This window comes from Mytilus galloprovincialis, chromosome 10 (assembly GCF_965363235.1).
Source record: "Mytilus galloprovincialis chromosome 10, xbMytGall1.hap1.1, whole genome shotgun sequence".
NCBI classification, from domain to species: domain Eukaryota; kingdom Metazoa; phylum Mollusca; class Bivalvia; order Mytilida; family Mytilidae; genus Mytilus; species Mytilus galloprovincialis.
Window position 1 is genome coordinate 85,372,009 of NC_134847.1, and position 12,850 is coordinate 85,384,858.

The following is a 12,850-nucleotide window of genomic DNA, read 5'->3' on the forward strand; positions in this document are numbered from 1 at the left end:
TAGGTGTTATACCACCTTTGATTTTCCCAATTAATATTTGGTTAATTTGTTCTTTTCAAAACATTGTGCAAAATATATCTTTCAAAACATTGTGCAAACTATATCTTTCAAAACATTGTGCAAGCTATATCTTTCAAAACATTGTGCAAACTATATCTATCAAAACATTGTGCAAAATAATTGTGCAAACTATATCTTTCAAAACATTGTGCAAAATATATCTTTCAAAACATTGTGCAAAATATATCTTTCAAAACATTGTGCAAAATATATCTTTCAAAAATTGTTTCAAATGAAGAAATACGTTGCATGAGTTTTAACATGTTCTGTGCTATAGATTTTTTTTCGCATAATGTATCATTGCATACAATAAAATAAATATCACTGGAATCAGAATCGTCACCCATTTTTGTTTCCTGCGTACAAGCTTTAGCAACCATGTAATCTCAAGTTTCCAAAATATCGGATGTTTCACCAAATACAAAAATCATGGTTCTTTGGAACACCCAAGATATGTCTTTGACACAGATCTGGATTTACTGCAATCAAATGAAGGGTGAATTTCCTACAACTGTCCAATTCAAAGGAATATTTTGTTCTACCCTTTTTCGTATGCAACCGGGTGTGATTTAGTTGTATTACACCTTGATAATAGTATACCGGTATCTGTGTAGTATTAGTTAAAACTAGTTATGTGCTATATTTTATCATTTAGTACAACTACCATGTATCATGACTGAAAATGTACTCTTGCGGAGACCAGACGCCACTGGAACAATTTTTAGATACAGATATGTACTAAGCCCGGCTCTTAATGATGGAAAGGAATGTGGAGTCCTTCTGGAATTAATGAGAGGTTTGTTAAATTAAGACATTATCATTAATATATAACTGTCACATTTTTTAAGTATTTGAAGATTCCAACGACATGCTAGTACTTTTGTAACTTTCTATAGTGATTTTATTATCAATCAATACAACAGAAGCCTGATATTTCAAATATGAATCTTCAAGAGACATATACATGTATATATGTAGGACTCGAAGCAGCCATAGGGACGCTGAAGTGCGATTGTCGCGATGAAGTACTATGGTCCAGGCCGAAGAGCGATGGTCCACGCTGAAATACGATGGTCTTTTCGCTGAAACGCTATGGTTTTGCATATTGTATTTTTTCGATATACAACATTACTAAACAGCATGATTGTGAACATTTTTGTTTCCATGGTTATGGTAGCCAATTTCCAAATTTCAAAGACAGATGCCACCTCGCTACATGAGAGAGAAAATACCATGCAAGTTTTAAATTGTTCGACCTAAAATTTTACGATATTAACTGCAATTTTAAGGTTTCTGATGAAGTTTATAATAAGAAACCTTTCTAGAGATTCCATGGCAATACAGTAATTCCGATGATTCTCAAAATCATCTGAAACCTTTATATAGTGGACAACACTTATTGCATTAAAAAAATCATGATTTTTTTTAATAAAATCCATTGGAGATTTGGCCTACGGCCTCATCCCCTATAGATTTTACTAACCCTCTATGGATCCGTAGGGGGTCAGTAGCGAACCATATAACTTATAATATCTTCAACAATGAGAAAATCCTATATCGAACAGTCGGCTATAAATAACTATTACACATTAACTAATCTTATATCATGGATACGTTAATAATATCATATATGTATAGTATTAGTTGCATTTATGAAAACCATTTGATATATAAAGGCAACAGTAGTATATCGGTGTTCAAAAGTCATAAATTGATAGAGAGAAAACATATCCGTGTCAAAAACTAAAACCAAGGGAAACACATCAACAGTTACTATAAGAGAAAAACAAAGGAACATCGAAGATCATCGAAGTGCAGCAAATATAAACGCCAACACAAATAGAAACGAACTATCTGATAACAACTGCCCTATTTCGGACTTGGTACAGGACATTTTATGAAAAAATGGTCAATTGAACCTGGTTTAATGGCTAGCAAAACCTCCCGCTTGATGACAATGTTAAAAAATATCACTAAATTACTACGTGACAGAAGCACAGCACAAATACACGCAAGAACATTCATAACAGAGAAACGCGAAACACATAATATAATAGTACATGTTATATTTTATTATATTTTATTATCAAGTACCACTGCCTTGTATACTCTGTGCCTGGAAAGTAAACAATTTAGTAAGCTTATTTTGAATATATCAAAAATTCATCCTACAACAAGATTTCGCGGATGTGTTCTAGTAACTTTTGAATAAAGACGTTCTCCATCCTAATAACTGTCTAGCAGTTAAAATAGCAAATGATAAATAGCATGATATGTCATATCTGAATATAATGTGTGTTCGTTTCTTCTATTATATCTAGGATTTATAAATAAAGGCAACAGAAGTTTTATACCGGTGATCAAATCTCATAAATAGATTAAGATAATATCTATAATACTAAAATTACGAGGTCCAATTTGTCAGCCGTCATCACGTAAAAACGACGAATCAAAGAATTCAACTTTATATATAACTAATATAGTACTAAGGTGTAGATTAAAAATTACACCACTCCAGGCCCTTTTGTTTTCCACGTAATTAATATTGCCAATAATTAAGAAGTTCCGGGTCGAGTCCGATACCGATACCAATAGTATATTCACCTGTTACCTATTACCTTATCTGTACGTTCCGCATCTGACAGGCGCACCAACAAACGGTGTATTCAGGATTAATATGCTATATACACGGGTCATAATCACAGGGTTGACACTACTAAATTGTCGAATTGTTACCTATTGTAGTATTTTAATCAGTAAGACTTTCTAAGATAACAATACAAATACTAAAAATCTGGACTAAAAATAAGGCGTATAGGTACAGTTTTCAATTTGTTAGCGGGCATGACGTAAAACAGCGAATCAAAGAATTCAACTTTATTTATAACTAATATAGGACAATGCTGTTGATTAAAAAATACTCCATTCCAGGACCTTTTGTTTTCCAAATAATTAATATTACCAATAATTGATAAGTTCCAGTTCGACGGGTTCAAACAGAAAGATTTGAAAGCAGAGAAAACTGTGTATCTTTATCAGATGACAATACTAATACTAAAATAATGCTTGCGCATAGTTATATACTTTAATTCAGTCACGGACCCACGATATCACGGGTGTGTTCTAGTATATATTAAAATAACAAAGGAAAAAATTTTATAACCTCCAATAGAAATCAGACCAGGCGTGTCATAAGTTACTGGTCTATTGATATAACACCAGCTTAAGATATATCAATACAAATTTTATATTGTAACTTACACAAGCTAACGATATTAATAAAATACTTTCAAAATTCTTTTAACTGATTAAATAGATGAATATTACTTGTTCACATTAATTCATAAATAAATGATTAATATAATACATTTTGATTTGCAAAGGTACTATATGCAAGTATATCTTAAATAAATGAGTTGTTCGATCAATCTTGTCTTAATTCAAGGGCAAAAAACATGTCGGAAATTGGCAGATGATGATTAAAATAGGGTATCATGTTTCTTTAACTCATACACACACACAATTTTTTTCATGTTATCTCTAAAACTTAAAATTTTGCACAATCTCCAAATCCGGAGTGATCGCATAGATCCAGTAGTTTTGACCTTAAAGAGAAATGAGTTAACAAAAGGCAGAGGCCTCTTGAAGATTAATTACTCTCCTGTATATGTAAAACTAATAAAACTACAAACCCCTAACACATTTGTGCATTATGTATTGCAAGTGGATAGAGGGGATGCTTTACATGGTATTGATATTTTAGATATTCAATTTGCAATTAATGACCAATAATATTTTTGGAAACCCTTCTCCTTGAGGTTAGAGGTAGGATTATTTCTGATTCAACATTGATAAAAAGAGAAAGGATAAAATTAGGAAATCCAACTGACTGAGGAAATACAAAATTTAGAAAATAAGGCACAGAGGACAATCTTGATGAAATAGAAGCCAAAAAATATCAACTTAGAATTTTGAGACAGAACAAACTTAAAGGTCAATATGTTAGGTCAAGAACCAAATGGATTGAAGAAGGGGAGAGGACAACTAATTTTTCTAATTGGATTTTCGATATAGTTCATATCGAAATTCCACTAAATTTTAATATTGCCATTTTTTGCCCCTATGTATTTTGTAAATTGAATTTTATCCAAAAAAAAAAGTTATTTTACTGACAAAGTACTTCGTTTACAGACCTAAGATGCAAGATATAAAACCTTATATCAAAGGTCTTCGAAATTACATTAAAAAAACATGATTTTAAAGAAACATATTTCCTCAAAATATTTAAGTGTGGAAGAACACAACTTTTACTGGAACCCCTGAGCTAAGCTCACTCAAATTTAAAGGAGGTAATGCATATACATATGTGTATATCAGTATTTGAAAGTATTTGTATAAAAAGTAAAATCACAAAAATATTGAACTACGAGGAAAATCCAAAACGGAAAGTGCATAATTTTCTATACTATTAATCCATATGCATGTACACATTTTTGCACTACTATTACCACTATTTTTATATTAATGAACATGTTATTACGATACGTAATCCATAGGTCTCATACTGTTATTACGATACGTAATCCATAGGTCTCATACTGTTATTACATAGAATGCTTATTATGATTATTTATTTCACTTGCTTGATTATTGTGCCACAAGATAAATATATGCTGTTAATTCATGAAGAAAAAGATAATTATAAAAAACAGAAAATGGTGGACTAAAACCTGCTTTTATAGCTAAATTAACCACTCATTTGTATGACAGTCACACCTAATTCCATTATAATGACAACAATGGATTAGCTAAACAAACACAATATTATAGGTAAAAACCTCAAAAATTGGGACATGTGGGATGCAGCAGTCAATATTGTAATATATTCTTACTCACTATATAAGCAAATAACTGCTTGCGCAAAGGAACATACAAGGCTTAGAACAAGAGCATAAGCAAAAATGAAAGATAAAAATTCAAAATTGACCATTGCACAGTGGCAGGATGTATACGATGCTTTGAAAGGAGACTACTTTGAGAAAAGTTGAAATGTTAACATCGTCGGACGTCGGAAATATTTGTTTGGGTGTTCCGACTGAGATTTTCTTATGATTTTCAACATGATGAAAATACGATTATTTAAGCAGGTACTGAAATAAATTGTTGTACACTTAATCAGTAAATCATGAAATTAGTTCTATACTTGTTTCATTTATTTCAGACGATACTATTTTATTGAGATAGTCCTCAAACTATACAGACAACCCTCGTAAGTACTGAGCTACGTCATAAAAATATATAACCAACAATAATCTAATCAGTAAAGGTTAAACAAAGAAGAACAATAAGAATTTTACACGAAATTAAGGTAATAAACAAATGTCAGTACAAAGAAGTAATACTTCAAAGCAATCTTGTATTATTTGGGAGGATCATACGGAGTACTTATTCCTAAGTATTAAGTAAGTGTGTTTGTTTTAAATTAACTGGGAAAATTTAGAAAATGACAAAGGAATATAATAATCGCTTGAGTGAATCTAAATCTTTTAATAACAAAAATACAACAATGACTTCAGTAATATATAAATATTAACAAACAACAAATATATAATATCGCACAAAAAGTAAAATGTTGTAATTTTGTTTTTCAGTATAACGAGAGCCATGAAGGACTACACAAAGAATATTTGCGGGATAGTGCATTGCAAATGTTTGTGTACATTTATATTACAAGGGATTTTTATTGTTTCTATGTGTCTCTTCCTATTCTTAATTATGTATTTTGTGTTTTCTACCTCTGTTTAAACATATGTTATTTTTCGTGTTGTTCTTTGCTCCTTAGAGGGTTCACTGCAAATTGTTTGCAAAATCAACATCAAATACAGATGTGAATACTCAAAAACATATATGTGTATACCTCAAATAAATATGTAAGTACCTCAAATGTGAAACGGGTTTTGTACTAATGTATATTAATTTATTATGATGTAATGAGGGTTAACTATTGAAATATCTTATTTGGTTTGTGTCAATAAACATTGGAATCAATTTCATGCTTTATATCTTTTATAAACGGCAATACAAGGAAGAACATTATATTTATACAACCATCAGCTATACGCATGCATCATTTTCTCAAAAAGGTTTTAAATGCCGGAAAGGAAAAGTCTAGCATACCATATTTTTATACCTCAGTCAACCCTTTGGTTATGATTATTCGAGTAATGCAACTTATCACTACTTGTCTTCAGCTATATATCTACCATATTTTTATACCTCAGTCAACCCTTTAGTTAGGATTATTCGAGTAATACAACTTATCACTGCTTGTCTTCAGCTATATATCTACCATATTTTTATACCTCAGTCAACCATTTGGTTAGGATTATTCGAGTAATACAACTTATCACTACTTGTCTCCAGCTAAATATCTACCATATTTTTATACCTCAGTCAACCCTTTAGTTAGGATTATTCGAGTAATACAACTTATCACTACTTGTCTCCAGCTAAATATCTACCATATTTTTATACCTCAGTCAACCCTTTGCTTATGATTATTCGAGTAATGCAACTTATCACTACTTGTCTCCAGCTAAATATCTATATATATATAGGTATCGACATAATACTGACCTATTTAACAAACACAACTGTCCTACATTTAGTGGAAAGGCCAATTGACAAGTACAAATCTGTCAAATTAAGAAAAAGAAAAAGAAGATTTATCGATAATTAAAATTAAAAATAAAAATTCACAATGATAATAATCTTGAAACCTGTTATGTGTTTTCATATTACAATTCAACGAGATGAAAATAAAATAAGGTGAATCCTAAACAATGTTATAACTGTGACGTTAGTTAAGTGAGGGTACCCATCAGGCAAAAACAATATCAATCAGACAAACACATTCCTTCATTAACTGATTTTTCTCATGTTTGATTGATGCTGTGCTGTTGCACAATTGTCAATGATCAGGGATTGGTTTTTGAGAACATTTTAATATTTTAATGCCTGTCATTTTCTGTCCAAATTGAATTGTATATGCTTGACCAATGTCCGTTGCTGTCGATCAAATTTGTTTTTCATCTTTTATTATTACAAAAACAATTATGCCTGACCGAAATCAGGAACCAGTTATTCGTTGCTGTCAATCATACATGTTTTTCTTCTATTATTTTCGTGGTACAAAAAAAAATACCATTTTTCTAAATTCATTTCAAATGTGTCGTCTCTGAAGTCTTTGTTTTATATACCTTGATCAGGAACGTTCATAAAAAGAAACACATATGGGCTAACACTCAGAATTGTCATCCAAAATACACTTCTTCTTCTTCTTCTTCTTCTTCTTCTTCTTCGTATGTCCTTCCAATAATAGTTTTTGTGGTAGATAAGGTTGATGGTGTTGATGGCTCTGAAATTGCATCATTAATTGTTGATATTGAGCTTGCATAGTATGCATATTTTTTAAGCGTTTACAGTTCTAAATGTCTAATTCTGTGCTCGTTTAATTTTTGTTCAATAAGTTGGCTATAGAAGTTGTGAAGATGCTGGTTTTGATAAGCACTATTTATTGGAGACTGACATTGCTATATGTTTGAAGGTTCAGTCCAATGGTTATTTTGTTGTCTGCCTAAATTTTGCGATTTTTGTAGAATCTCTACCGTAGAGGTAAGCCTTTCAATTTGTGTCTCTAATTATGAGATGTATGCCTTATCTAGACTGATTTCTTCTTTGGCCTTAGATTTTGTCCGTTGTTTTTCCCTTTAATTTTGGGAAGATCATTTACTTCTTGTTGGATTCCACTTTGATCGACATTTAAATATTTTTATTTAATGTATTTATTTCATTGATCTCATGATTTTCTGTAGGATGAACCTCTTGTTCTTGAGTTTGTTTCCTGATTGGTGGATCTATTACAATATTATCAGGCTTATTGGCACATTGGACAAAGATCTATAATTTGAAGATATGTTTCTTGTATAGTTTTAATGTTTAATAGATGGTCATTTCTAGAAGTTTTCTGCTCTATTAGTAATGTTTCTAACTCTAGAGATGTGTTGGATGCATTTTGTTGCAAAGTATGTACATTTAAAGATGACTTTTGTTTTAATTCCAAGTTTTCCAAAGTTTCATTGTGGTCCAAATATGTAAATTTACAGATAATTTTTGTTATAATTCCAAATTTGCCAAAGTTTGAAATATATTGTTTTTTATGACATTTAAATCATGATGTTTATGTTTTATTTCATTACATAGCTGAGAGTAAATTTCTTTCACAAATATCCCATTTATAAGTGATTGTGAGGATGAATGTTAGAAATTAATAGTAAATTTCTTTTGTTTTCCTATGGAGCCATCTAACTTTTTATTGAATACTTGGTACATCTTATCAACACTGACCCCTTTGTTGTTTACAGCATTACGTTCTTAAATTGAGAAGGTTTCCATATGGCTTGTGAGAATTAAAGGTATAATTAGTTTTGCAAGCCCATAATTATGTTAACTGACAGTGCATCGTTTGGAGTGTAAAGCGCACGCAGGTGTACGTCATTTCTAAAACCGTATGTTTGCTTAATGGCGATAAAGATCACAAATCCGCATATTTTTTTATTGAATCGGTGTGCTGACAATGTATGGAAAACTAAAGAATTGCTCAAATCTAAGTCCAATAAACAAGGTTGTTAATTTAATTTGACCTTTGATCAATTGAACTCCAAATCAAAAGTTATCTTTCCACTCCAACGTGCTACGCGCGTCTGGCGTACTTAATTATAATCCTGGTACCTTTGATAACTATTTATACAACAAATACTGGTAAAATACTCAATTACTGCACAAAAGATATTGTCTGGCAATTAAACTTTTCCTTAAATCTTAAATTTTGTCTATTTATACATGTACATTGACAAAAAAATCAGCTGTTCTTGTTCTTCCAAGGAACATTCTCAAGAAAAGTTAGGTGAAATTCAGACTACCCAAATTTTACAATAATGATCACAACCAACACGACCCATATGTAAAGCCATTATGCAGCCATAAAGCCCATATGTAAAGTCATTCGAATCTCAAGAAACAACAATTTTTTAGGTTCAATGATCTTTTTCCAAAAAATGTTGTAAAATCAGGGAAAATGTACCAAGACTAACTTTTGAACATAATGAATAATTGAGGAATCTAAACTTAATTTATAATGTGAATGTGATGTGAAAATAAAGAAGTTACTTTGTATTAAGTTATACATTAACTATTTCTATTCAAAATTTGTAGTCACATATGAGTCTTTTGTAGACGAAATGCTCGTCTAGTGTACAACATTTTTATAATCCTGGTATCTATAAATCATGGGTTAATTTGTAACCTTTCATGAATCTGCTCCTTTGATATTTGCTGATAATTGGGCTGATCAACCACAGTTCTTAATTAATGGTGATCTAGATGTTAGGTAGCAATAAGCCCTTTAAAGGGTTGATATGTATTTGGTTGATGTATTGCCTGTCTCCATTTAAATATGTTCCATATAAGTGATGTTGCTTTGCTTGATGTATTGGTTGTTCAGCAGTGTGATTAGCTATCATTGTTTTAACTAATTACATTTTAGTCATGTGAGTAACAAAAATAAATGATGTGGGATAAGACAACTTTCACCTTAGACAAAATGGAGAAAAAAAAACTGGTCACTGTAAAACAACTGAGCAAAACCCATACTGCATAGGAAGTTTGCTTTTAAGAAGAGGATATTTAAAAACAATAGCATACACGGACAATCTGCTATCAAAGATAGGATAAAACCAAATCTTAACAGTGTGAATAGGTAAGGTTGAGCACTCACAAACAGATTTAACCCCGCCACATTCTTTATGTGCCTGTCCCAATTCAGGAGCCTCTAGTACAGTGGTTGGATGCAGTTGGTTCATTTCTGTCAGACTTTTTTTCCTGTAAATTATTTCGTTATAAATTAGGCCGTTTGTTTTCACATTTGAATTGATTCATTTTGTCATATCTGACTATTTGGTATGGAGTTTTTCTCAATGTTGAAGGCCATACTGTCACCTGTAATTGCTTACAACCACTTCATTTTAACTCTGGTGGATAGTTGTCATATTGTCATTCATACCATATCTCCCTATTTTTATATAAAATATCAAAAACACCAATCGAACAACATTTATTGGTATTCAGCTCCCTGTCAAAGGGATGACAAAATATATATTAAATAATTAATCCTTAAACAGATAACAATATATAAAACACATAACACTTTTACACTACTATATTTGGTTTTAGTTTAAATACAACATTTTAACTTAATTTTCCCTAAAAAATGTATCTGTATCAAAACAGACTTGGTATTGATATTCACAGACACCTATAAAATTAAAATCAACATTAGAAAGGTCAATGGAAGTAACTGATATAATATTGTACATAAAAGCTGGAACATTTGTGAAATATTGTATTCCTAATTTAATATACACCATTAAAAAAAAATACCAAGCTAAAAAACTTAGGAAAAGTTTAATTTACGCATTCTCTTTTCAACAGATTTTGTTTGTGCCAAATACAAATAGTTGCTATTTTGAACACCTATCTAACATATTTTTATACTGTAGCTGAACATAGCTAAAATCATAGCAACTAAAATGTTAACACAAAAATTGAAACAAAAAATCCCATCCCTAAATGAGCCCCAGAGTATGAATAAAAAGTGACACAACATGACATTGACCATTATATCAATTTGTTACTATATTTGGTATAAAGACAACAAGAAGACTTCAAGTTTTAGTTTGAAATAATTTAGCAGTACAGCTCACTATATAAACTTCCCTAAATTAGAAATGAACATTATTCAATTTATTGTATCAAGTCTTCAATTTTTATTATGCATTATTTAATATCAGATGAAAATTTGGCAGCACACTTAATTGATAAAAACTTCATGATTACGTAAATAAAACGATAAAAAAGTCAGACAGTAATTTGGTCAAAATTTATATAAACATTTTTAAGATAGAGTAATGGCACTCTTCTATTTCATTACAGACGCCATAAAAATTGTAGTTGTAAATAGAACTATAATTGCAAGTGAACTCACCTACTGAAATCCCAAACCTTACAAGAGAATATTACCTCAAATTCAGGGGTCACCACACTTTATAGTTAAAGGAAGGGACTGCTCCCAGGCAGCCGAACAGGATAAGTGAAGACCCAAGAGGGAGACTTCAGCATCAGGGAGAAGTTAAGCCTCAACACGTACATATAGTCGCTCACTTTGCCTGGTATATTGACCCCTGCATAATGTAATATTAAAGAAAGTTTTATTATCCCCCCTGAGGAACAGATTACAACGTCTAACAAGACACATGAAGGAAGAGAACATAAACATTATATGAAATTCATTACTTTATTCAATTTTCACACAATTTTGCTTTCTTACAAATCAAAAGACCACTTATTTGTTGAAGAAATTTCCAACCCATGTACCCATTATAATTTTTCTATAATCTGATCTGTGTCTATGTGAATTTAGGCTAGTGGTTTGGCAAATACTCAAGTACATGAATTTCATGAAATGGACATCCCTAGTAATAACATAATAAAGTCTTTTATGAGCTTTCTTCATCAGAATCTGACTGTGTAGGTAAAGATCTCATTGAAGCAGACAACAGAAAATGGTCTTGATATCTTTTTAATGTATCTGCTCCCATTCCATCTACTAAAAGTTTATCAATGGCTTCTAATTCTTGTTCTTTGGCCTATAATAGAAAATTCCAACACTTGACATGCAAAATCATAATATATTCCAGCTTCAGCATGTTCAATTAATTGTTGGATCTATAACACAATCTTAGCAGATAAGGACTATATCATCTGTGATAAGGAATATATCCGAAATTGATGCGACTGTCATACAAGTGATAGATTTAGAGCTATAAAACCAGGTTCAATCCACCGTTTTCTACATTTGAAAATGCCTGTACCAAGTCAGGAATATGACAGTTGTTGTCCATTCGTTTGATGTGTTTTATCATTTGATTTTGATTTTATTAGGGACTTTCTTTTTTTAATTTTCCTTTGAGTTTAGTATTTTTGTGATTTTACTTTTCATTGTGTACTTATCTAAGATAAGGACTATATCATGATGCACTGATTTAAGATAAGGACTATATTATGAAATATTTATATTGATTTAAGATAAGGACTGTATCTCGGTGTAATGATTTAAGATGTAAAGTGGCATGAAAATAATGTTGACATATCAGTCATCATTTGGAATATACAAATAAATTTTCCACTTTTGTGTTGATTGGCTTTCTTAATTCTGAAGCTCTAACTTTAATGTACTTATTAATCTAGTTTTCTTTGTTCATCTAACTTTTCAAAATGAAAAATGCAATAAACTAACCTTTAATGTTCTTTCTAAAGAGTGAAGTTTCTTGACTTTTTCCACCTGTACACCAGAAGGTAACCCATCTCCAGAACTCTCAGATTTTATTGCACTTCTCCTTTGTTTTTGTTTATCTTTGCCATCAAATGTCAAATTTTCACTTTCAATTGTACGATAAATATGCGTCAGATCGTCAGTACTTTGTGAAAACCCTGTTATTGTTGATGATTCTGAATCTGAAATAACAACATTAAGATTAAACTTGTTATAACCTGATAAATGTGTGATGTGGACAAAATATTTAAGCAATCCCTCGAAATTGCTTTGGAACAGTAGCATAAAACTCAAGGCAACAAACTTATAACACAATGTGCTCTGCCGTAAAACTTGCCGGTA

The 12,850-nt window shown here is 31.0% G+C and overlaps 1 protein-coding gene across 1 annotated transcript in view; it reads right to left on the minus strand.

Moving 5' to 3' along the window:
* Window positions 1–10,216: 10,216 nt before the first annotated feature.
* Window positions 10,217–12,850, minus strand: part of LOC143048673 (uncharacterized) — a 70,343-nt gene continuing 67,709 nt past the window's right edge. The window contains exons 20-21 of the mRNA XM_076222479.1: window positions 12,473–12,690; window positions 10,217–11,822 (exon numbers count right to left, since the gene is read on the minus strand). Coding sequence (XP_076078594.1) covers window positions 11,673–11,822; window positions 12,473–12,690 — 368 coding nt within the window. The 3' untranslated portion in view covers window positions 10,217–11,672. The remainder of the gene's footprint in view (window positions 11,823–12,472; window positions 12,691–12,850) is intronic.